The sequence below is a fragment of the Berkeleyomyces rouxiae genome (assembly GCF_048999995.1).
Source record: "Berkeleyomyces rouxiae strain 22BRR77 chromosome Unknown BrBRR77_ptg000002l, whole genome shotgun sequence".
Taxonomy (NCBI): domain Eukaryota; kingdom Fungi; phylum Ascomycota; class Sordariomycetes; order Microascales; family Ceratocystidaceae; genus Berkeleyomyces; species Berkeleyomyces rouxiae.
The window spans coordinates 1,407,196-1,432,202 of NW_027396492.1; the positions used below are offsets into that span (position 1 = coordinate 1,407,196).

Genomic DNA, 25,007 nt, shown 5'->3' on the forward strand with positions numbered 1-25,007 from the left:
TGTTCTGGTCGGCTGGTCAGGCGGGACAAGCAAGCACACACACACACACTCGCTCACATAAAGCGCAGGCAGATGGAGAGAAAAGAGGAGGCCAGCCAGGAGGGGGAGCCCAGGGCGAGGGGAGGAGGGGGCGTGTGTAGGCGTGGGCCGATGGTCAGTGGATGTGCGGGAGGGTGGAGAGGGGGTGGTGTTTCTGTGGTTTGGTTGATGTGGGCGACGGGAAAGTAAACAAACAACAGGCAGGGCAGGCACACATGCAGAGGGGGACGGGGACCGGCCAGGAATGAGGGCGGAAAAAACTGGTGATGATGGAAGCAATGGTGTTCTGGAGGGCAATGATGCCTCGGCTGCAGACTCTGTCGAATAACGGGGAGAAAATAAGCACAAAAGCAATAAAAAATCAGGGGAAAAAAGACAATCACAAGAAAGACACGGGAAAGTAAACAAAGCCCTTGCAACAAAGTGTTTAGAATAGTTACAAGTTCTGTCACAGGCCAAAGTCGGAGATGTGCAGGCATTAATTAACTCTGATGATGGGATGGCGAGAGGAGTCTGCCGTCTGGGGGGCAAGGGGCAAGGAAGCCCCTGAAGGATGCCCTGAAAGCAGCAGCTGGGGGCGCCGCTTTAGTGGAATTATGGGTCTGGACCGTGGAGACAGAGCGCTGGAAGCAGAGCGGCCGTGGTCTAAAGTGCCCTGAAAACAGAACACCCCCAGCCCTGTTCCAGTGCTATCAGCAGGGGTCATGCATACAGGCAGCAGACTGGCGAGACAACAGGATTGAACATTGAACCACAAGCTCTCGAGCAGCGGCAGCATGGGCACGGGCACAAGCACGGCACAAGCACACGCGCAGGCTCCAAGGACTCCAAGGCACAGACTCCATGTTGGCACAAGCTCGATCATCTGCTGGTTGCAGCTTCAACGTGTTCCACGGAAGCGAGAACAAGCCCGGGGCACCAGCCGAAATCTCGCCAGGGGCCCTGGGCGGAAGGGCGGGAGTGTCCCTGAGCTGGCAATATGCAATATGCAATTCAGCGAGACAGCAGACAGGCCACACCACGCTGTGGGTTTGTCTCCTGATGCAGCCAGATGCTGTGTCCAATGGGAGAGTGTTCTGTCTTGCAGAAGAGCACGCAGAGAAGAGGAGGGAGCAGAGGACAAAGGAGCTCGTCTGTTGCTGCTGCTGATCGGCTGTTAAGCGCAATTGCATGCGTGTTGGACGAGGACCCGGACCCGGAACCGGACACCCGGAGCCTGCGAGTCTGCAAGTCTGAGGGGAAGTCCAAGTCGAGGTGCATATGGCATGTGAGCGAGAGCATAAATTATGCATGGGCACTGAAGCCCAGTGGAAGCCGACAGACACAGGGCCAGACACAGGCCTAGTCCACCAAGCAAGAAGCTAGCTAGCTGTGTATTTAGTTAGTGCCTTTTGACTGTTTCCAAAAGCAGTCTAGTCAGGAACGGGAGGCAAGTGGTTAGGTCAGACTACATGGCCGCTTCTATGTATTCTCTGCCAATGTATCGTCTCTCTCCCCGTCGCCAACAGGGCCCTCCCTTGGCCCTGAATGCAATTAAGATGCGATGTGCACCTTGTGTTGGCAGAAGTGCCCCAGATTTATGCTTTCTTTTTATGTGCTTATGACGTCGGGTCGAGCAAAAGCAAGCATACACATATCCATAGAGACATAGATTCCCTGCCGTTGTGCAATTACAATGTAACCCTAGTCAACCCTATACATGCACGGCATAACCCCGTCAATATCAGTTCTTTGTCCACATGTGCCCCTTTTCACAGCCAAACCATGACATGACATCACCCAAAGATTGGACGAAGCAACGGTGCGATGGCTGGATTTTCATTGCATGCAGATTGCTGCAGCAGCAGCAGCCACCACGGCAACAGCGACAGTAGCAACGAAATCCATGAAATCCATGAAAGCACTGGCACACAGGTACCAAGTACCACAGCACTGGTGAACTGAACTGGTGAACCGGTGAACTGGCTGACTGACTGGCTGACTGACTGACCGATCGGCTTGACTCTAACGACTTTTGTCCTCCGTAATGTCTCTGCCACAGTCTCACTCTGGCCCATCTGTCCTCTTGCAGGCCTCCCTTCCTCCCTCTTGATCTGCCGTGGTTCGTCCCTGCAAGCTGCTTGTTTGCTTGGCTCTGGGAAGGGCCATAGATCTCTATATTGTCGCTTCTCCTGTGCCGTCCTTGTGCTGGCGCCGTTTCACGTTCCACGCGCAAAGAAATGAGCGAGATGGCTCTCGACTACTACGTCGCGATACTTGTACACATGTACATATATTCATATAACTATGACTACAAGCATTTATACTGGCAATAAGCCTGACGCCAGAAATAACATCGCCACGAAAACTCTTCCCCTGTCAACGTGTGCTCTCATCTCTGGCTCTTATTACCCTCATTTGTGTGGGCTTTTGTTTCCGGGCTGTGTGGGTGTGTGGGTGTTTGCCTCCCTTCTGCAGCCAATGTCTCTGGGCCTAATCAAAAATCATTGGCTGTCCTGTCCGTCTCGCTCTCTGTGTGTGTCTCCCTTTTTAACCAAGGGCCGTTTATAGGTAACTAGTTCTTTCAAGGCCCGGCAAAACGAGTACATAGTACCAGTGGCGGCTGTGGGCGACTGGAGTGTGGCCGTAGATTTGTTCTTCTCTTCTCTCCTCTCCCGCTCCTGGCTTCAGACACGCGCATTCTTGATATTGACCATCTTACTATTGCATTCTGACTACAAGCCTCACGTCCACCAGCTCCAGCCAAGCCCAAGGCGCCTGTTTCTCTGGTCGTGCGGTCATCATTTGTTTCTAATCTGTTACATGCTGCGACTCGTGCAAGAATCCGCCCACTCACCACGCGCTCCAACTATACAAGTACTGAGAAGCCTGCTCTGCTGGTTGCTCTGCTCTGCCGCCAATCTTTCTCTCTTGCACACACATCTTCTCTTCCGTTTCTTCGGCCTGTAGAATCCTAAAGACGGCACAAGAACATCCAGCCGAAGCAAAGTGTTGACATCTGCAGTCTGCCCATTCCTAAGTTGCCCCGGTTGAGCCACGTTGGGCCGCTTCACATCCTGCCATCCTGCTCCTCTCTCCCGTGGGCTTTTTTTCTGATTTCTTTTCTAATTCGTTTCTTTACTTTTCCTCTCTTATTCTTTCCCATCTCCCTTGTTCTGTTGCTCATTCTTCACCTCCAATACATACTCTACATAGCCATCCCGAGACGTGGCCTCCAATATCACGCCCGTCTCTCATTCCACCTCTGCCCAAGTCCCGTTTCTTCTCTCCTCGGGCTGATCTGCTTCCTATCTGCAAGTCCAAGCTCCCCCGTCCCGGCCAGCCCTTTCGCTGTGTCTGTGTGCTGAGCCATACAGGGGCCTCTTGATTCCACAAGAGCGAATTACAGTGGCCTCGCACCACTCTCTGCCCTCTGTGGAATAGCCGAGCTCGACGACATTTGCCCAATTTCCCCACCCTTGCGGCCTCAACGACAGGGATCTGCCGCCTAGAAACAGACACCATGTCGCCCCAGCCTGCGGCCCCGCCCGCTGTAGCCAGCACCGCTTCAGTGGACACGGCCTGTAGCCACAGCGCCTCTGCCCCCTACAGTGGCTTCGCCAGCAACAGCAAAATATTTTCGCCTTCCTCCAGCCACCATCACCACCACAACAACAGCACCACAACAACAACAACAGCAGCCGACACCTACACCTTCAGCACCCTCACCAACTCGTCCACATCGTCGCTCGATTCCACAATTGGCATTTCACAGCCTTCGGCCTCCCTTGTGTCTGCCCCGGAATCCGATAGAGGCCTCTACCATTATCTGCCGCGGCCTGCGTCCACCGCCTTTGGCCAGCCAGCTTTGCACTCTTCACCTGCAGCCTTGATCGCCTCAAAACCGCTGCCTGAAATAGCCGTCCACCCAGACACCGACACCGACGCCAATCCCCGCCTTGGCCTCAATATCGATTTTGCCAGCCTCTCGGGCGACGTCGTTCATCTGGCTCTCTCGGACTTGATTGCCACGCCCCACGTACTGCTCCAGGCCTTGCCCAGTACCAACTCGGCGTCAATCCAGAGCCACGATCACCACATTGCAGCTTCTGCGTGTCCGACGGCGCAACAACAACCACGCTCCAAATCGCACCAAAGACCAGCCTCGCCGACCCTGACGCCTTCATATCAGCCACACACTCCGCCCGTGCCCGACGCTTCGACTCACAAGTCGCTAGCCTCCCGCGTCTTCAGATCGCGCTCTCCTGCTGCTACGGCCAAATCAACCACTCGCCCGCGGTCTCTTGCGTCCCAGCCCTCCTTCTCCCCCTCCCCAGCTCAACCAGCCTCCATCCAGCCAACCCGCAAGCCATCTCCCGGTCTTGCTGCCCGTCTCAAAGCCCTGGGCTTTGCCTCATCTGCATCCAAAACAACCCCCGTAGCCACAACGATTCCCGTAATCCAAGACCGCCCCGGCGGTCTGGTCCAGCACCAGGCCCGCCAGCTCGACGAGAGCCACCAGGCCGGCTCTGCTGCCGCGCCTATTTCCGTGCGCCGTAGCCGCCCGTGGAAGGGTACCGTGCGGGATATCTCGGCTGCCATTGCCAACACCTTGTCTCGCTCAGCGTCGTTTGACTCGCTGACATCTCCTCGCTCCGGCTCCGATAGTGGCCCGGCTTTTCTGTCCAGCCCAACAAACGACGACTTCAATATCGGCCTGTCTTCCCCCACTTCCGCCTCGTCAAACTTCCTAGCCCCCCCGCAGTCTCCCTCCGCGCTGGCATTCTCCGTGTCCCTTCAAGATCTTCGCTCAAATATGTCGCCATCTGGCTCAGAAGCTGCCTCCAACACAACTTCACCAGCTACGTCCTCAGTCAGCCTCCCTGAAAGCCATATATTACCGCCTCTAAGTCCAATTTGCCTGCCGGAAATACACACCACGCCCCCTCTCAACTCCAATCTGCCCACAGTTCACACACCGCATCTTGTGAATATGGACACCACCAGTAACCATATTTCTACCCATCAAATCAACGGAAAAAGCACCAACGATCACTTTGACAGTCCAGAAGAGCACCGTGATGACAGGAACACGGCCTCTTTCCCCCCTTCATTAACCCTAGACACGCATACCTCGACCGAAGCACCACCGCCACCTCCACCAAAGGATACACCGCCGGCTGTCTCGGCAGTTGAGGGCTCATTTGGCTCCGAGTACTTCGTCTCCCGTCATGGCCGTGCTGGATCCATCTACACCCTGTCACGTGCTTCATTCACCAACCAATTAGCCCAACTTACCTCGCTTCAGCTACCCGATGCCGACTCGCTGTCCAACAAGGTTGCCGCTATCCCCACTGCCCATGCTGCTAACAACGCCCTTATCAATGCTGCTGAGCAGATAAGAGGCTGGATCGCGCAAGCGGCTGACGTCATTTCCGGCCTTGATAGCGATGACGACGTCGAATGGGCTGCGGCTGCAGGCCGCGAGGGGCTCGACGAAGTGGAAAAGGCCATTGTTCGATTCGAGGATCTGATTAACATTTACGTTTCTGCTATCGAAGATCTCCAAAGGCGCCATGATATTGGTGATGTGTCCCCTAATGATCTCAACAAGGCTGTTGTTCAGATGGAGCATATTATGGAAGAATGGATGAAAATCCGCAGGTCCCTAAACACTGCCAAGGAGCAAGTCGAGATTGCCATGGAGTGGGAAGAGTTGTGGAATAGTGTGCTTGGTGATATTCAAAGCGAAATGGACGAGCTTAGCCGCCTAGTATTCGAGATGGAAGAGCGCCGCCACAAGTCCACCATGACTAGCAACGAAAACGTCGACATTGGTGACCTTGAAACAATTGTTGAAGAGGCACCTAATGTCTCGCGCATCAAGGCTCAGTCCATTCCCATGAGCCCAGAGTCTCCAGGTGCTTCTTCGCTCGCTCTTGATGATTCGTCTTTGCTTGCCTTGTTTGCCCGCATGCAGCCTCTTCGCGCTTCGCTTGACTTTCTGCCTATGCGCCTCTCAGTCTTTGAAAACCGCGCGCAAAAGGCATTTCCTACTTCTTGCGACGAGCTTGAGATGAGGCGCACCGCCCTTGATGGTAGCTACAAGAAACTTGAAAAGGATGCCGAGTGTCTTCGTAAAGAACTTGGAGAGGACCGATGGGTCACAGTGTTTCGCAATGCCGGTCGCCAAGCCGAGAAGATGTACGAGTCGGTCCATCGGTCTGTCGATAAGCTCCAGGAAGCCATTGGTAGTGGCTGCCACCAAACCAGTCCTTCTGTCATGTCCAAAAAGATTGAAAGCTATGAGGCCAAGAAGATGCACTACGGACCTGCTATCGAGCGCGTCCTATCAATCATTGACAAGGGCGTCAAGGACCGGTTGACTGTCAACGGAGAAATTCTGTGTCTTCACTCTGAAACCCAGGCCAAGTGGGCCAACCTCAAGCGCACTATGGCTAGCATGGATGTGTTGCTGGAGGAAGTTCAGTCTGAGTCTAGAGGGCAGCAGTTGCGCGACTCGATATCTAGCTTGCTGTCTAGTGACCACACATCAACCATTGGCAGTAGCCATGAAACCCCGAGTAGCTCGCCTCCATCTTCTGTCTTCATGTCTTCTTTGGGATTTAGGCCTAGAACTCCTGGGTCCAACGGAAAGCGTGTTCGTGCTGGAACTGTTGGAGGTGCCGGCCAACAGTCTTACCGCAATTCATTCATGCCGTCTCCCAGCCCGCAGCTCAGCGCCAACCGCAAGGCAGCCCAAGATCGCCTTTATGGCCCATCCACGCCCGGCAGTAACAATAGCACCAAGGTGACCACGTCAAGACTTGCTCGTCCTCCGTCAACATCTGATTTACGGCCCAAGTGGAACGGCTCGACCAACATTAGCAATCTTGACACAGGCCACAATTTTGTGCCGTTGACTTTGACTACACCAAGCCCATATGCCAAACGATCACCTTCTGTCACACCGGGAGCTTCTCGTCCGGTCTCTACCTTGACACCCAACTCGAACTCGGGCTCTAGATTACCAAAGATGCGGAGCTTCTCAATGTCTCCCCGGTCTACCGCCGCATCGCCTGCTCCAGGAGACACGCCTACTAGAACTAGCGTGTCTCGTCTGTCGTTCCGCGATCGTATCAACAATGCTGGTCCGGCCACGCACGCGCAGCAAACAGTGCTGCCCAAGACCCGCGCGCCATCCCGAACCGGCGCAGCATCTGCCAACCCTCTTGGCGGCAGAGAGATTCGCAGAGCTTCGTACCAGCCGCGCATGCCTGGCGGCGACGTGAGCTCACCGCCCTCTCGCCCGGCTAGCTCGCTGGCCTTCAACTCGCGGCGGGCAAGCGTGCTGCCGGTGCCGACGTCGCAGCTGCGCCACCGCGCAGGCAGTGCCGACGGCCGCAGTACGCCGAGCATTTTTTCCACGTCGCGCACGGCTGCCTCCGCAGCAACGCGCAAGCCGGTCGAACCCAAGGACACGAAACCTCGCTGGCGGTTCTAAGACACGGGCTGGCCGGTTGACGGCCGAGCTAGGCGCAGGATGTGGGGGAGAGGGAGTCGAGTTGATATGGTCAGTGCGGATGTCCTCTTGTGCTTCTCCTCCATCTTTTGTATTCTCTTTTTTTATTTCTTTTTTTATTCCCCCTTCTAGCACTTACACATACATACACATGCTCATCTAGCTGCAAGCGATTCCCGGGTTGTTTTAGGTCATTTTGTCATCATTTTGTCGAAGCGATTCTTTTGGGGTTTTTTTTGTCTTTTTTTTGGGGAGAGGGAGGGGGACTTGTTTTGTTTTTTTGTTCCTGTTTTCACATATAGTTTCTCATTTGTTTCTGATCTCTGGAAATGTAAACCACAGCGGCGCTTGTGCCAAATATCCCGCGCAGTTGACTCACAATAAGTTTTGCATGTTTGACTTGAGGACTAACAACTGGTGGTCTCTCTTTGTTTTTTCTTTTCTTTTCAACTAAAGCCGACGCCTTGTTACGTAATGCAGCTGCATCTAGGTAGTACTGTACTTTTCGTCTGCACGGCAGTCTATCCCGGCAAGCCAGATCGGACTCGTCAGACGTGGTCGAGATCTCCAAGCTCGTGCCTCAGGCGAACCCTCCAAAGGGCGTAAGCCGTGCCGTGTACTGTGCGCCGTGCTCGACCGCACCGTGCGTAGCATTCCGCCCGTGGCTCCGGGATGGAACGGAGCTGTGGCGAAGGGCGTGGTACACTTGAGGCGCAGAGGCAGAAGACGAGCTAATAGCTAGTTAGCTAGCTTTTAGTCAAAGTCAGAGACGGGGCCGGTCGCTCGCGCCTTGTTCAGTACATGCGAGCAGAGCAGCCTCGGACGGACGAACTCAGCGGTCGAGAAGCAGATGGCAGCTTGACTCTGTGGATAACCCTATTGATCCTGCTGCTGAGTGTCTTGTCTTGGCAAGGGCGTATTATGTCATGGCCGCAGTAGTCGCATCACGACATTTGTGCAGCTTTTTAAGACATTGGGTTGTCCCGCCACCACAGCGACCTTTTATTCTTGCCTGTCTGTTCCCTTGTGCCCAGACCTAACCACACAGACACCCGGTTTTCTGTTCCATGAGCCCGGCACATCTAATCTCTGCTCTCGTTCTCACAATGTCTAGCCCAACTTCCTCCGCCAAGGACGCCGTCAAGGCCGCCGCTGCCATCTCCACGCGCGCTATCCACAGCGACGACGGAATCAGCGCCCACCGTGCCGTGGCTCCGGCTATCCACACGTCCACCACGTTCCGCTATGCCTCGGACCCCAAGGACCTGGTGCACTGGGACAACACCGACGTAAGCCGCCCCCGCCCCCGCCCCCGCCCCGCCCCGCCCGCTCCGGGTTCTCCCCGCTCCGCCTGCTAACCCGCCGATAGCCCACGGCGCCTCGTGACTCGCACATCTACTCGCGCGAATCCAACCCCAACACCACGCGGCTCGAGGCCGTGCTGTCGTCCATCCTGCGCGGCCCGGCCGTCACCTACTCGTCGGGGCTCGCCGGCTTCCACGCCATGATGATCCTGCTGAACCCGAAACGCATCGCCATCACCGACGGCTATCACGGCTGCCACGGCGTCATCGAGCTGCTCGCCCGCCTGACCGGCCTGCAGACCGTGCCGCTCGACTGCCCCGACACCGCCCTGCAGCCGGGCGACGTCATCCACGTCGAGACCCCGCTCAACCCGCTCGGCGAAGCGCGTAGCCTGGCCCACTACGCCGCCAAGGCCAAGCGCACCGGCGCCTACCTGACCGTCGACGCCACCTTTGCCCCGCCGCCGCTGCAGGACCCGTTCGTCTTTGGCGCCGACCTGATCCTGCACTCGGGCACAAAGTACATTGGCGGCCACTCCGACATGCTGTGCGGCGTTGTGGCCGTCAACCCCGCGCGCGCCGGCGCTGACGCCGGCGCCGATAACTGGGCCACCCGCCTGCGCAACGACCGCATGGTCACCGGCGCCGTGCTCGGCAACCTCGAGGGCTGGCTGGGCCTGCGGTCCGTGCGCACGCTGGAGCTGCGCGTGCTGCGCCAGAGCGCCACGGCGACGCAGCTGGTGCAGTGGCTGGCGGCCGCCGCGGCCGACCCCACGTCGCCCGTGAGCCGCGTTGTCGCGCGCGTGCACCACGCCAGCCTGCAGACGGGGCCCGACAACGCCTGGCTGCCGGAGCAGATGCCGCGCGGCTTCGGGCCCGTGTTCGCCCTGATCCTCAAGGACGAAAAGCTGGCGCGCTACTTGCCCAGCAAGCTGGCCTTTTTCCACCATGCCACGAGCCTGGGCGGCGTCGAGAGCTTGATTGAGTGGCGCTCGCTGACGGACGAGCATGCGCCGCCCGAGTTGCTCAGATTCAGCATCGGTATCGAGGCGTTTGAGGACTTGAAGGCCGATCTGCTGCAGGGCTTCGAGGCCGTGGCTGCGGAGTTGTTGTAGTTGATAAGCAAGGGAATGGACTCGTTCACGACGACGCCCTCATGTCCGTTCATCAGAGTAAAATAAACGATGCAAGGTCTTATAAAACATTATATTTCATGCGCTTTTGTAGTAAAGTAAACCATCGCTTCCATATGTCATCAATCTATGCCAACATCATCATATCTCTATGACTCTACAAAACCCCCTCCCGTCTAAAACGGCCGTCCAAACCGCTTTTTAGCCACGGGCTTCCGCACAGCTCCACGCTGAACCACCTTTTTGCCTGAGCCCGAGCCCGGGCCTGAAGCGCCTGCCGACTTCTTTTCGGCGCGCAGCTCATCAGCCAGTTTCTTGTCGTCGGCGGCCTTTTTGTCGCGAGCCATCTGGGCCTCAATCTCCATCTTGCGGTTGAACTCAGTCTCGGTGAACTTTTTCTGATGGGCCGAGTAGCCCTTTTCCTTGACGGAGTAGAAGACGCCGCCCAGGTCGGCCAGCCAGTGCGGGTCGACGGCCGTCACGGTCGATACGTACACCTTGGACGTCAGGACCAGCTCGTGGTAGACGACGTAGTCGGGCGGGTGGCCGGCGTACAGCGAGCTGGTCGGGTGCAGCTGCACGGCGACGTTGGTACGCAGATTGATGTACTCGCCCGAGCCCTTGTAGCGCGCGGCCTGGTGGTAGTAGCCGGAGCAGATGCACTTGCGCACAATGTCCCAGTCCATGCCGCAGCTGGCCAGCGGCATCTTTTGCATCTTGAGAATGTCCGTCAGCTGGTCGCGAATCTCCTTGGCGCGCCGCAGCGACTTGCCGTGCAGAAAGTGCTTGATACACCAGCCCTCGGAGAACCGGTTCGCCTGCCAGGCAAGATATACCTGCAGATACGTTAGGTGGTCGGACTCGTGTACCCAAAACTTCTCCCGCTGGGCGTCGGCTTCATCCTGGCGTTCCTTGGGCCGATAAAACACATTGGGCACCGAGAGCATAGACACAATGGTAATCATTTCCTCGCTGCACCCATACTCAACAGACGTGATCAACAGCTTGGACAGTGACGGGTCCATAGGGAATGCGCTCATCTTGCTGCCAATGTTAGTCAGCTCTCCCATATTGTCGAGAGCCCCGAGGGCCCATAGGTCAAACATGGACGTGGTGATGGTCTCCTGGGGTGGTGGGTCCATAAAGTCAAAGTCCAGCAAGTCTTTGACGCCTAGCGACTTGAGCATCAAGACTGTGTTGCTCAGGTTAGTGCGCTGAATCTCAGGAATGGTTTGCATGTACAGTTCCTCCTTGAACGCCTTGTCCGTGAAGAGCCGGAATGCTTTGCCGGGGCCTGTTCGCCCAGCACGGCCCGAACGTTGCGAGGCGTTGGCCTGCGAAATTGGCGTGACCTGGAGCGTGTCCATGCCCATTTTCGGATTGTACACCTTCATTTTCGAGTAGCCGCTGTCGACCACGTACTTGATGCCGTCAACTGTCAAACTAGTCTCAGCAATGTTCGTAGCCACAATGCACTTCCGCACGCCCGGTGCGGCTTTGTCGAAGATCTTGGCCTGCAAGTCTGCAGGCATTTGACTGTAGATGGGCAGAATGCTCAGTTTGGGCGGGTCGTTGAGTGCGTCAAGTCGCTTTTGAATAAGCTCGCACGTGATTTCAATGTCTTCTTGACCCGTCATGAACACGAGGATATCACCAGCATCCATGGACACGTGAATGGAAAGGACTTGGTGCACTGCCTGGTCTACATAGTCCTCCACGGGGGAACGGTGAAACAGCACGTCGACCGGGAATGTTCGACCGGGGATCGTAAACTCTGGTGCTCCACCAAAGAAATCGGAAAAGCGCTTCGAATTCATAGTGGCTGATGTCACAATAAGCTTGATGTCGCGTCGCCGCTGCAAAATCTTCTTGAACAGGCCCATCAGAATATCAGTGTTGAGTGCTCGTTCGTGGGCCTCGTCCATGATGACACAGGAATACCGGTCTAGATCCGGCTCGTTTAGCGATTCTCTAAGCAGCACACCGTCCGTCATGTACTTGATCACGGTGTCCTTGCTCGTACAGTCCTCGAAACGAATAGCATAACCGACGGTGCCCCCCAGAGGGCACTCCATCTCCTCAGCCACACGCTTGGCGACACTCATAGCCGCTACTCTTCGAGGTTGCGTACACCCAATCATGCCCTGGTTTGCGTATCCATCCTCATTCAAAAACTGTGCCAACTGTGTAGTCTTTCCCGAGCCCGTCTCACCCACCACGATGATGACCTGGTTCTCACGAATAACACGCAGCAAGTCCTCCCGGACTGCAAAAGCAGGCAGATACTGCCTCTGTTCTCGCAGTGTTTTTGTCTGACTGAAACTACTTGCGCCGTCGGACTTTTTGAGGTGCTGGCTGAACTTGTTGTTGTTTGACGGCTTCTCCTCCCCCTCGCCTGCCATCGGCAGCGCGCTGTCTGCGTCCTCCTCCTTGACGCCCATGATTGTCCCCAGCGTCGTGCCCGCCATTGACGTCGCCGCCTGCGCCTGGCGCTCGCGCTCACGCTGCTGCCGGGCCTCTTTAACAACCTTGCTGCCCTTGCGACTAAAGACCGCCATGTCGCTCTGGTAGTCGCGCACAGCCGGCACTGGTTCCAACTGTTTCGTGAAGATTGTCCGCCCGTCAAGAAACGGCGGCCGGAGTTCATGCACCAGCAGATGCACGCGCACGCCCTCCTCGTCATCAAAGTCGCTGGCCAAGTCGCGGCGCTGGGCCACGCCAGACACAAGCATGCGGTTCGTTTCCCACGCGTCGTTCTCGCGCTGGCGCTGCTCCTTGCGCGCATCGTAGCGCCCTGATACGCGCTCGGCCATCGCTGTCTCTGTCTTTTGTAGCTCCCAAGAGTCGTAGTCGGCAAACGGGTTGTGCGTTTCGTCTCCGAAAACATGGCCTCCCGTCTCATCGCCGCCGTACCAGTCGCGATCAAGCGCCCGTTCTTCCGCTTCAGTCTCTGGCGGTGGGGGAGAGGGTGTGCGCCGGGCGTCGCGGTGATTGTATTGGCCGTCACGAGGTCCATTTCCAGATCGGTCGGGTCTATTGTTGGTGTTGTTGCGCCGTGAGTTATCAAGCTTGCGGCGCTTAGGCATTGCGCCCATATACTCGGACTCTTCCATTGTGAATGATATGCCGCAAAAAGTCGAGCATGAATAAAAGCTAGGCTGCTTGGTCAGATAGTTGAAGCTTTATCACAAAGCCGGCTCGCCGCGATCACAGAAACTTGGACAAGGCTGGACAGCCTTGTTTAGCCGGTTATTCTCCCCTTATCATGATAACCTTATTATTCTATCGATAACACTGGGCACCCCACCTCATCCCAAATTTTTTGATGGCTTAGTCTGTAAATGGAATAAAAACAAGCATTGGGATGATAGATATTTGCTTCCGCTTCAAACAGACAACTTTACGGCTTTCTTGATTTCAAAAATTGCCCACAATGTCTATGATCACGGCCGCCAAGTGGGTGCCCAGAGGGTACGCCGCTCAGTTCCCGACCAAGTATGAAATGGAGGATGAAGAAATCGACCGCATCAGCGAATTGGCCAAGCTGAAGCTTGAAGACGCCCAGAGCGACCTCGCTGCTGCCGAGGAGGGCTCTGACGACGATGAAGACGGCAACGATGAGGAGGAAGGTGGCGCCAAGGTGTCACCTGAATCTGTCAAGGGAGAGAAAATGGACGAGGATGACAAGTAAGTTGCTGCCTTTTTTCACCTCTCTCTACATGGCCCGTACAACATGCTAACATGACAGCGTTAAAGGGCTGTCGACTACAACGATGATGATCTCAAAGAGTACGACCTGGAGCACTACGACGACGAGGACAACGCTGGCGAGGGCGAGGCCATGGCCATGTTTGGAAACATCAAGTCTCTGGCTTACTACAAGTCGAACAAGGATGACCCGTACATCACTCTCAAGGATGATCAGGCCAACGACGAGGATTCTGAGGACCGCGAAGAGCTTCAGATTCTCAAGACCGACAATCTAATTCTGGCTGCTAGTGTTGAGGACGACCTAGCCCAGCTGGAGGTTTATGTTTACGAGGACTCTGCCGACAACATGTACGTGCACCACGACATTATGCTTCCCGCTATCCCACTGTGCCTGGAGTGGCTCGACTACCCCGTCAACAAGGTTGGCGCCGACACTACCAATGCTGCCAACTTTGTGGCTATCGGAACCATGGACCCCGATATCGAGATCTGGGATTTGGACGCCGTCGACTCCACGTACCCCAACGCAATTCTGGGCCAGGGTTCAGATCCCACTGCAGCCAAGGAGAAGAGAAAGAAGAAGAAGGCCAAGAAGGCCAACGACGAGTACCATACCGATGCCGTGCTGTCGCTCTCGCATAACCGCCAGCACCGCAACCTGCTTGCATCTGCTTCCGCCGACAAGACCATCAAGCTTTGGGATCTCAACACAGCCAAGTGCGCTAAGTCGTACTCTTACCACACGGACAAGGTGTGCTCGCTGGCCTGGCACCCGACCGAGGCGACCGTGCTGCTGAGCGGCTCCTATGACCGCACCGTGGTTGCATCCGACATGCGTGCTCCTGACGCCAAGGCGCCGCGTTGGGGCGTCGAGTCAGACGTGGAGAACGTGCGCTGGGACCCCCACGACCCCAACTTTTTCTACGTGTCAACGGAGAACGGTGTTCTGCACTACCACGACGTGCGCAACGCGCCGGCTTCCCCTGCGGCCACAAAGCCGGTGTGGACGCTCCAGGCACACGACGAGTCGCTCTCGTCATTCGACATCAACCCGGTGATCCCCGGCTTCATTGCCACAGGTTCGTCAGACAAGACAGTCAAGCTGTGGAACATCCAGCCGTCGGGACCCAGCATGGTCGTCTCGCGCAACCTGGACGTCGGCAAGGTGTTCTCGACATCCTTTGCTCCCGACACGGAGGTCGCTTTCCGCCTGTCCGTAGCGGGCAGTGCGGGCAGCCTGCAGGTGTGGGATACTAGTACCAACGCTGCGGTTCGCAAAGCGTTTGTTGGCCGTGTGCCTGAGATTTCAGCGAAGGAAGACCGCATGGTGGGAGTCATGGATGAGTCGGAGAGCGAGAGCGATGATGATGGCGAGGATGAAGACAAGGACGACGATGACTCTATGGATGAAGACTAAAGAGGAGCTAAGTTACTCCCGATCTTCTTTAGCTTATCTCTTACTTTCTCCCTTCGTCTTTCTGCGTCGCTCTGCGTGTCATTTCTTTTGCATTGGGCGTTTTGAGGATTTCATTATCGCGGCTGTATTCCTTTTCTCTTCTTTTTTCTTTGGTTCTTCGCATAAGTTTTCCTCCCGCTAGCTGGTTGGTTGCCTCTGGTCGCTTTCCAGTTATTGATGATTTGTATGATGGAAATCTGGTTGTACAGTAGATAGACAGGTATTTCGAGGCTTCTAAAAGTTTTATTGCAGAAATGAATGTAGTTCACTGATACGCTTATACTCACAAGTGCTCTTGATGAAAAGGTTCAATTTTCGGATCACAACGTCATTGATAAGACGAGAAGGGAAGGGAAAATAAAGAAAAAGTGGGGAATGGTAATCCGGCTCTCGACTTGTTTTCCGCCTTTGATTCGGTGATGATGAAACAAGTTCTCATTGTGCGGGCGGCAAGGGAAAAACACGTGCTTGTTTGTTTTGGCTGCGATGGGATACCATTATGGTGTGATGACGGTCCGGGAGTACGCATGAGCTGAATGACTACAAATGCAAGTACACATCCAGGACGCAAGACCTTTTTTGGACGGGCGAGATAGCGGAGGCCAATCTGACGTCCTCTCACGTCGGTTAGTCCTAGTAGAGGAAGCCGTCCTTACTAGTACTACAAGTTCCCGTAGCTGAACGATTGTCAGGTCAGGCCAGGCTTTTGGGGTTTTGAGGATGCTAAAAAAGCATAATTCCCAAAGGCCCATCGAGGCTTATGTTGGCGAAATCCTTGGCTGTATCTCTGGCTGGCTAGGCTCAAGTCTGTTTGCACATATGTATGTTGTACATGCAAGAACAAGACATAAGCATGAAAATAATATCGATGGTCTGGAACCGAGGCGCATGGTGACCTTAACCCTATAGACTTGGCTGCCTCTGCCTTTTATCTCAAACGGGTATTGCTAGGTTGGCTGCAGTTGGTAATTGTTTCAAGATTGTAACTTTGGAGGGTTTGTGTGTACCCGGCGTCTGGGGTTTCATTCCGTCAAGTTTATGCCAAAAGGCAGCGCCCATTAATGCTAGTTACAGCATGTTTTGTAACAAAAAAAACTTTCCGACGGGAAGATTGGTGGTTTTATGGCCATGCGAGCTTCGCTTGGCGGACTCTGCGGAAATGGTGCGGTGAGTGGACGTGATTGGTGTGAGTATTTGTTGATGACGGGGGTCGGTGAGTGTGACAGTTGAAGGTCGGTGTGTTTTTGCGCTTGAGAGAGTGGTGTTGCGTAGTAGAATGAGTGTGTGTCGTTCTGGGCATCCCGCTTTAGAGATCAGCCGGTGTACTTTGGCATGTACATACATAGTTACTTGTAGCAAAACCGTCTCTTCTCCTGTCTCATGCACGCCTGACGAGGAATTAGTAAAGTTGGCGCTGTTAGATGAGCAGAATTAGCAGATGTTGATCAGGAGATGAGCGGGAAGATTGGGCTGTAAGAATCACGTTTGAAGGAATTTTATGACAGGATCGTCAGGTACCGTCGAGCCATCAGTGCGTGCTGAAGCAGCGAGAGAGGGAGAGAGAGAGACGGATAACGAGTGATGAAATGTATCCAAGCCAAGCACATGTACAAAACTCCGGTAAGTGCTTGCAGCCAGTCCACAAGGCTGGCTCTTGTCAAGCTTTGGCTTTCTTGTGTGTGGCTTGCTTCAGAGTGATGCTGGTGGTCTCTCCTTGTTCTCGGTTCTTGTTACGCTTTGATCAAGGGATCAAGGGCGCTCCCTGGCCCTAGCCTGGGCTCCACGGCTCATGTTCGCGTTGGTGGACTCTTTTCATTCGGTTAAGCTTTGGAAACACTTTAACCTGCAAGGGAAAGAAAGAGGAGCTTTGTTGCTTGGCAGCTGGGGAGCACCACACCAGCCAGATATCTCCCTGTACTTGTATGGATGTAGCCACTTGGGGGCGCTCGTGGATGCTTGGACTTGCAGTGTCATACTGGCCGGGTACCTGGCAAGACCAACACCAGTTAGCCAAATTGGGGTTGAGCGTAGGTGTCTGTGCTGCCATATGCCCGTCTCTTGAGGTCACGGCCTAGGGAAGGCTTGCATTTTAAGCATTCAGTTGTACTCCATGATGTGATGCAGCTAGGCGGGCTGGGCTCAGTCAGTAGAGTGGTGGATGAAACGTGTCGGAGGTTGTCTCTGTAGCGACACCGGCCAAGGGCGGCAGCAGGAAGAAACAAAAAGGAAGGGGAATAGGGCAATAGGAGAGATTGGTGAGCCGCTGCAAAAAGTCGAATGTGGTGTGGAGAGAGCAGAGGAGTCAGTGGAGGTCTTCAGGCGGGGCCGCTGCACCCAAGATGCAGGAACGAGAATTTTGCCAGACTTTTGTGCCGCCGGTGTCCGCCTTGAGAATATGCAGTGCAATCTGCATCTGCAAGATATTTGCTTTTCCTTCCCCCCCTTTTCCCCTGCTATTTCTCATGTCACAGCCCGGACTCAGCTACACCACGCGGCGCCTGGGCCTTTGGCTTTGGCACCTAGCCCCGAACTGCGCTGGTCCAAGATCCCATCCTCTTTAGATGCTGAGCCGCTTTGTTGACTGGCTTGACTGGCCGTCGACTAACAAACCGGCAGCGCCAACGATCAAAAGCCCCTCCCCCAACAACCTCAAAGTCGCCATTGAAGAAAAAGAATAGCTAGCTAACTAGGCGTTCCTGAAATGCTGACACTAGTGCACGGAGCTCCCGAATTTTGTGGTATTTATGCAGGGGTCAATAAGAGGGCAAATATTTCTTTTTTTTCTTTTTACCAAATTTATCGCACCGCTGCTGCGGCCTGGCCCCCTGGGCCCTCCTTGGCGAACAAAAATGACGACGGCACAATCGACAGACTGTGGATGTAAAACAAGCAAAACTGGGCTATAATTCGACAGTTGAAGCGCCCAAAAAAGAATAGGCAGATGTGTTGCAGCCGCACTGCTGGGACACTGGCGCTGCCTCAGTCTCTTTGAAGTCGCCCGCGCAGCACTTGTCAGGCGCCTGCCAGCTGCTAAAGGCGCTATAGGACCCTCCCGTTATAGTGTTGCCGACCCACTGTGAAACTGATCAGCCGGGTGCTGACCAACTAAAGCCGGGGCTAGGTGCAGGCAATGTCCAGGCTCTTCTGCCCGATAACTCCAGTGGTGAAACGTGCTAGTGCGGGTCAAAGTACAGAAAGCCACGTCAAGCCCATTGTACAACGACGACGACAACGACAGCAACATACAGCCACAACCGCCTCTGTTCTCATGCACGCTGCACCCGTATGCTGAAGTGTTCTGTATGCTCTAGACAACTGTCCCGAGACTCACTTGTCGTTGTGCTCTTTGATCTGTGCTCGCTGCTCTCCGTCTACTAGCACAGCTAGCTTCTTTCAGTCTTGCTAGTTGATGGGCCAGTGCTCCTGGCCGGTCTCTCCCCCCCGCTCTCGCCCTAGCTTCCCAGCTACTTTAGTTTGGGGGCCTGGATCATAATCCCGGACATAGCCCTGATCCTTGTCATACTCTCTTGACCTTTTAGTCGCCCATGTTACTGCTCTGCATATCATTCTGGTTCGGATCTGATGGCCGTCCTTGCTCGACTATTTTGCTGCCCTGGTCCCCTCGCCTCGCGGCCTTGATGTGCACCCTCCTGTTCTTCTCTTTTATCCTGTGAGCGAGATCCAACAACCACCGTCATAGCTACGACCGACTCTCTCTAGAAAATATATTACCACCTTCATTTCCCCCGCCCACCCACCTTCACTACATACCATATTACTTATCACTATCATTTAATTTCCAACTAGTTACTGCTGGCTACATACTTGTACCACTCACTCACTTTTGCTGCCTGTTCTGGTCAACTCGCCTTCGCTTCTCTGTTAGCATCGCCGCTCTCTCGATACCTGACGCCACCTTTTCTTTCCTTTCGCTTCCCGCCACTGCTTGATGTAGTCTGTCGATCACGACCCCTCTTGTCCTGCCTTTGTCAAATACTGTTGCTTTGCTGGGCCTCGCCTCTTTTGCCGCCTCCGCCTGTCACCACCACGCCGCATCTTCTTCCCCATCAGAGTCTCTGTCCAACGTTGCACGTCTGGTGACAGTTTCTCTTTCCCGCTGTTTGGATATCAGCTTGTCTATTTCTTTCTCGCCTGCGCGCTTCCCCTCATTTCCTGCTCTTTGCCCGTTCTGGACGCTGGTTATTTTGTGTTTGCTCCTTTTGTTTGCACGCAGCCATCCGCCTCTCTCGCCTCCGCTGCACCCAAGCGCCAATAGCAGTGGACTTTTGGTCCTTTTTCTTGTTCCTCTTATTTTCTTTCGTCACCCCCCTCGTCACAAGCTCTGAGCTGGTTGCTCTCTCAGATTTATCTCTTGTTTGTTTTTTTTCCTTGTTCTTCGAGATCTTCTTTTTCAACTTACACCGCCAACATTTCTCGCTTGACTTTGTGAAATCAACACCTTCAACCAAGTCACCGTCAAGATGTCGTCTCTTTCACGTGCCTTCACCAACCGCCGGGCCAAGATCAGCCTGGATATCAAGGAGAGTAAAGACTTCTTGAATCGCAGCACCAGCACCAAAAATAACAATGCCGCTCGCCCCAAGATCTCGGGCCCGGTGCAGCTCGTTCACACTACGAACATGCTCTCTTATAACGCCCCCGATATCAATGCAGCCCGCCGCATCCCGTCTTCTAGCAGCCAAAGCTCAGCCAAATCCGATGCCGAGTACTTGACCAGCCCGGCCTCTTACTCTGCTTCGGCTGCTTCTACGGCTCCCACCAGCCCAGAGTCGTCTATCTGCGAACGCCCTACCACCCCTGAGATGTTTGACATTCACCCCAGCTCCAAGCCTATGATGACATCCATCTCCGGTCCTGTGTCTAGTCCTGGCACCTTCAGATCCGACCTGCCTCCTGCTATTCCCCGCCGTGCACCTTCACACACCAAGAAGGCGTCAATTGATGCCGCGCGCCAACGCTCGGGCTCTTTCACGCCCGCGTCGTATGCACCCGCCCAGAATTACTTTGTCTCCCGCTCCGCCTCCTCAGCGACCCCTCCGTCCCCCAACCGCTCAGTTGTTAGCAAGTCCAGCATGACATTTTCCCGCGCTTCAACTACTTCGACTAGCACCACCGCCACATCGCACTCGTCCTTTGCCGCCTTGAAATCGCCACCCATGCCTTCTCGGCCTGTAAACATGGCCGAGTCGCCCTACGACTCCCGCCCGTCCGATATGGCCTCGCCCTTTGGCCACGAGCTGGCCCAGGTGGCTGAGATTGCCGAAGAGTTTGGATTCAAGCAACGACTGGAAGTCATTGACGAAGAAGAGCGGGAACTACACTCTCGCGGCCTTTACAAGATCGCGCCCGAGGTGTATCTCCGAGATATCAAGGCCATCCGCCTGTCGTTTTTCCCAGAGTCGGTGATCCCGAATGGCGGTGTTAGACCGGCAGCAGTTTGGATCTAATCCAGACTCTACTAGTCTCGTTAAACCAGACATCCTCTACTCTTGGTCTTCTTTTCATTTGCTGTACATATCTTGTCTATACCCCATTTCTTATCGGATCCAACTAAAAAGGCGCAAATTGGGCACACGGCGTTTCTGGCGGCTATTCGGTCTTCCACACTCGTTTTATTTTTTTCTCGTTATTTTTGGGCGTTTTGGGGGCACTATGGTGCAAGGCCGGGCGTCACTAGTGGGTCATTTTTTTTTTCAAGGCTCTCTTTGTTCTTTTCTTTTCTTACACTCTTTCTGCTTAATCCAAATAAGCCTAGGCCCTGATTGCCCGATTTCTCACAATTCTTTCTCTTTCCCTTTGTCATCTCTGGGTCGGCTTGGTTTTATTTTGCCGAACTACTCGTCTCCCACTTCGGACGCTCGTTTACATGATGTTCTCTTCTTTTTTTCCTATTCCAGCGCTAGAAGCCTGCTGCTGAAGTCGCAAGTCAGACAAGCCACGGTGCCTTTCATTCTCTGGATCTCCAATGTTTATTTCCTAACTAGTTTATCCGTCCCCTTGTATCTACCACACACTCGTTTACTGTATATTTCTGGCTCGGATCCATTTCTATGATGGTTGACTACTTTACGATATTCCCTTGTGTTAAGAGACATATTTCCCATGTCGACGTGTAAAAGAATTTTCACCCAGACCCGAGCAATGCGTGTGTTGTTTCTTATCCAGGCCTATAGTTGAATGTACTGGCGAGGAGTGACGCGTGTCCAATACTGGGCTCCCAGGAGCAAAAGGCCCAGCCAAGCATCTTTGTTCTCTCTCTACCAACTACCACGTCGTTGGTCTTGGAGCAGGTGGAGAAGAAGAAACAACCTGGTAAAGACACCTTGTACAGGTATCAGACTTGGCTAGGATTGCTGCGTTGGAGCGTTTCTTGCTTGTCGATAGTAGAACAAGGGATTCATGCACCAGTCCTACGATACCAGCCAGTATATAGACAAGCGCCTTGAAGGAATGGATTGCTTGTATGCGGCGGACGGGGTGGATCAGGCCGAGGCGGGAGTTCCATGCTCTTGATTGGTCTGGACTGAGGGATCTGGCATAGTATATGGCGTGCTAGTTACTGGTAGTATAGTAGTAGTACGTGGTGTAAAGTGTAAATATGGTCATATGGACCCTCGGTTGGTGCTGCTCCTTGGGATGGTTACAGTCGCACTGGAACTGAGACACCCAAGATCATAACATATCTGGGTCGCCGTGGATTCTGTGTACACTTGGACACTATACAGCATGTGACATGTACAACCAGTAGCCAAGTACACATTTATGTACACAGCTGAGCTGTCCTGTGTCGTTCACACAGATACAAAGCCAAGACTCCACTGACGTCAAAACGCACAGATCGCGGAGCAGAGTCTACAAAGAGGGAACGGGGAGAAAGGCATACAAGTGTAAGGCGGGGGTGGGAAGCTTCGACCTTTCGTTCTCTGTTCAGTTGACTCGAGAGAAGTCAAGGGCAGGGGGCTTTCTGAAAAGGTAGAACCGCAGCAGCTCAGCTCAAGACGACGGCGGAGAAGGCCATGCAGCGCCTCTACAACACACCTCTCTCTATCTCCAGTACCGCCGATATGCTTCCACTCGGACTTGTCCCACGTGTTCTGCCCCCAGAGCCTTCGAGACCTACCATCCAATCAGCTCGCAGTCAGGCGTCACATTTTATCTCTCTCTCTCTTGTTCTTTGTCCTCAATCCCCTGTTCACTCTTCGGCTTCCTTGTCCTTTTCTTCCACCTGTGACGAGACTTCTACAACCTAGAATTCCCTCACTTGGATTACACCGACAATGAAGGAGAAATGAAGACGAAAAAAAGGGAAAGAAAATTCTGATCAGAGTAGCATTCGGAGTCCGCCTGTTCAGAAACTCACTCCCCGGAAGCATTAATTACCTGCATAAATCTGCCGCACATAGCTTCCGTGTTTCATAATTCGCATCAGTCGTTATGCAAAGACCAAAAGAAATAACCCTAGACAAAACATAAAATCCTATGCCTTGTGTGTCTGGCATCTTCTTCCGATGTTTACCCCCAAACCCTTACTGCCCATCACCCTAGTCTCCTGAGATAACCCCGGCCAATGCAAGCAGCCATCGCAAAATTATCGTCATGGTCTGATTTGTTGACTTCACGATCTTTCTGCTGATGGCGCCAGTCTGACTCTCCATCCTGCTGCTCATTCGTGCGTGCATTGACGGCCGGCGGATTTTGCCAATTGTTTGCTCTTGTGTGCCAGGATTGTTTATTTCTTGTTATTGTTGCTGTACTCACGCCCTGATTTTGCATAGCTGTAGTCGTGGCTCTGTCGCTCCAACTATACTGTTACTCTGCTCTTCCTCGCCTCTGCCGTTCTCTGCTTTTCTTTTTTGCCTGGGACTTTACCTACACTACCCCGGCTTTGGGAAACCAAACACAGCGACTTTGTAGAGCCCATCGCCACACCTTTAGCCCAGCCACCGCTTCGCCCAGGCCGCCAATCCACCATTCTTACATTCCCACACCGACACATGGGCATACCGTGCTTGCGGCTCCTCCGCCTCCCGTCCAGACTACGGCGCCGCGCCCGCCGGAACCGAATGTCCACCCTGCTCATCCTCCTGACGCTCTGCACGCTACTCATCGTCCCGCCATACGTCATCTACAAGCCGCCGCCGCTGCTGATCCGGCACTTTGCCCAGCGCTGGCCTAATGTGCTGTTCGAAGTGCCGACGACCAAGAAGCTGATTGCGCTGACGATTGACGACGCGCCGTCGCCGTACACGCGCGACATTGCCGCCATCCTCGCCGCCAACAACGCCCACGCCACCTTCTTTGTCATTGGCAGCCAGGTCGCCGACGACGCCGGCGGCACGCGCGCCGCCATGAGCCTGCGCGAGCTTGTGCGCGCCGGCCACGAGCTGGGCAACCACGCGATGCACGACGAGCCGTCACGTGCGCTGCCCGACGCCATGCTCGTCGACCAGGTCGAGCAGGTGCACGCCAAAATCCGCGCCGCCTATGACGCTGAGGCCCGCCCGCTGCCGCCCGTCAACTTGTTCCGCCCGGGCTCCGGCTTCTTTAGTGAGCGCATGCTCAAGGTCCTGGGCGCCATCAACCACCGCGTTGTGCTGGGCGGCATCTACCCGCACGATCCGCAGATCCCGCATGCCTGGCTCAACGCGCGGCATATCCTTAGTCTGGCCCGCCCCGGCGCCATCATAATCTGTCATGATCGCCGGCCATGGACGCTGCCGATGCTGGCTACTGTGCTGCCAGAGCTGCGGAGGCGCGGCTACGAAATCGTCACGGTGACAAGGTTGTTGGAAGAAGCCGGATCATCGTGAGACTTGGGTGAGGCCATGCCATGTTTTTTTTTTGCTGTGATGTTTCTTGGTCGTCCAATTTGCTTTCGTTTGAATCGAGGGTTGTTTTGCATGGAATAGGCCCTGTGATGCATTTTAGGGCTGGAGTTTTTGGCGCGTGATGTGGTTCGCAACTGTATATGCATATGTTTCCATTTTCTTTCTTTTTCTTTTCTTCCCGACCTCCTTTTCATTCTTGCATCTTCTACATACACACACGCATATAACCTGCTACATTTATCTGTCATCATAACTAGCTCAGCATCATCATCCGCAATTCATCAGGGCATGTCCAAACCAAAAAAAGAAAACTCAGTCGCGTCTAATCTTGAAGCCCGCCTCATTCTCAACTACCGCCCGGTATTCTTTGTCTAGTCTCACCACGTGGGCGTGCTTGGGGCCGTCGTCAATGGCCTTGACGAACTTTTCGAGCGCAGCTGCTTCGCCTTGCGCTTCGCCCTCGACCTGAGCGTTGGCGGCTTTAGTCTCTGTATCCAACCATGTTGTTATAGGTGTCTTGGGTGTACCTTGTTAGTGGCCGTGTTGCGCACCCATCCCGTGATGCCATATTCAATGGCCTTTTTCTCAGTGAAGTACCTGCGGGCCATCAGTACACAGCTTCTCTTGAGATTCATGAGTATCACATTTTCTTTACCGGAAACCGACACCTAGGCAAAGAAATCAACACGTTAGTCGAGTCAAGTTTTTATGCCCAGCTGCACTTTCTTCTTATAATTGCATACCTTGAACCATCCCGCCATGGACGAGATAATAGATCTAGAGGTGTTAGCAGTGTGCAAACTAGGTTGTTTGAAGTATTTATCTCACCCGCTTCGACATGCTTAGTCTTCGAGTTGTTTATTCTTGAAGTGTATAACGGAAAGAATAGTACTCTGAGGAGATGAGGTTAACAGACCCGACATAAACACATCATAGTTATAGCCTTAACCCTAAAGGTTAGGCGCCCCACCTAATCTTGTGTAACGTAAGTATCTATTGGGCAGCCTTGCCTAT

The 25,007-nt window shown here is 54.2% G+C and overlaps 7 protein-coding genes across 7 annotated transcripts; 5 read left to right on the plus strand and 2 right to left on the minus strand.

Annotated features, from left to right (window-relative positions):
* Positions 1 to 3,541: 3,541 nt before the first annotated feature.
* BROUX77_001941 (uncharacterized protein) lies at positions 3,542 to 7,522 on the plus strand (the record flags this gene model as incomplete). Its single annotated transcript, XM_073746426.1, has 1 exon — positions 3,542 to 7,522. One exon carries the CDS (start codon positions 3,542 to 3,544, stop codon positions 7,520 to 7,522), a length of 3,981 nt encoding a protein of 1,326 aa, XP_073607023.1.
* Positions 7,523 to 8,646: 1,124 nt separating this feature from the next.
* Positions 8,647 to 9,959, plus strand: BROUX77_001942 (uncharacterized protein; the record flags this gene model as incomplete). Its single annotated transcript, XM_073746427.1, has 2 exons — positions 8,647 to 8,829; positions 8,910 to 9,959. The coding sequence occupies 2 exons, from the start codon at positions 8,647 to 8,649 to the stop codon at positions 9,957 to 9,959; spliced, it is 1,233 nt and encodes a 410-aa protein (XP_073607024.1).
* Positions 9,960 to 10,153: 194 nt separating this feature from the next.
* BROUX77_001943 (uncharacterized protein) lies at positions 10,154 to 13,090 on the minus strand (the record flags this gene model as incomplete). The annotated part of the gene is made up of 1 exon (XM_073746428.1): positions 10,154 to 13,090. The coding sequence occupies one exon, from the start codon at positions 13,088 to 13,090 to the stop codon at positions 10,154 to 10,156; it is 2,937 nt and encodes a 978-aa protein (XP_073607025.1).
* A 320-nt stretch (positions 13,091 to 13,410) lies between these two features.
* On the plus strand, positions 13,411 to 15,105 carry BROUX77_001944 (uncharacterized protein; the record flags this gene model as incomplete). The annotated part of the gene is made up of 2 exons (XM_073746429.1): positions 13,411 to 13,664; positions 13,734 to 15,105. The coding sequence occupies 2 exons, from the start codon at positions 13,411 to 13,413 to the stop codon at positions 15,103 to 15,105; spliced, it is 1,626 nt and encodes a 541-aa protein (XP_073607026.1).
* A 4,520-nt stretch (positions 15,106 to 19,625) lies between these two features.
* On the plus strand, positions 19,626 to 20,612 carry BROUX77_001945 (uncharacterized protein; the record flags this gene model as incomplete). The annotated part of the gene is made up of 1 exon (XM_073746430.1): positions 19,626 to 20,612. One exon carries the CDS (start codon positions 19,626 to 19,628, stop codon positions 20,610 to 20,612), a length of 987 nt encoding a protein of 328 aa, XP_073607027.1.
* Positions 20,613 to 23,159: 2,547 nt separating this feature from the next.
* Positions 23,160 to 23,975, plus strand: BROUX77_001946 (uncharacterized protein; the record flags this gene model as incomplete). Its single annotated transcript, XM_073746431.1, has 1 exon — positions 23,160 to 23,975. The coding sequence occupies one exon, from the start codon at positions 23,160 to 23,162 to the stop codon at positions 23,973 to 23,975; it is 816 nt and encodes a 271-aa protein (XP_073607028.1).
* Positions 23,976 to 24,305: 330 nt separating this feature from the next.
* On the minus strand, positions 24,306 to 24,754 carry BROUX77_001947 (uncharacterized protein; the record flags this gene model as incomplete). The annotated part of the gene is made up of 3 exons (XM_073746432.1): positions 24,306 to 24,458; positions 24,521 to 24,661; positions 24,737 to 24,754. 3 exons carry the CDS (start codon positions 24,752 to 24,754, stop codon positions 24,306 to 24,308), a joined length of 312 nt encoding a protein of 103 aa, XP_073607029.1.
* Positions 24,755 to 25,007: the final 253 nt, after the last annotated feature.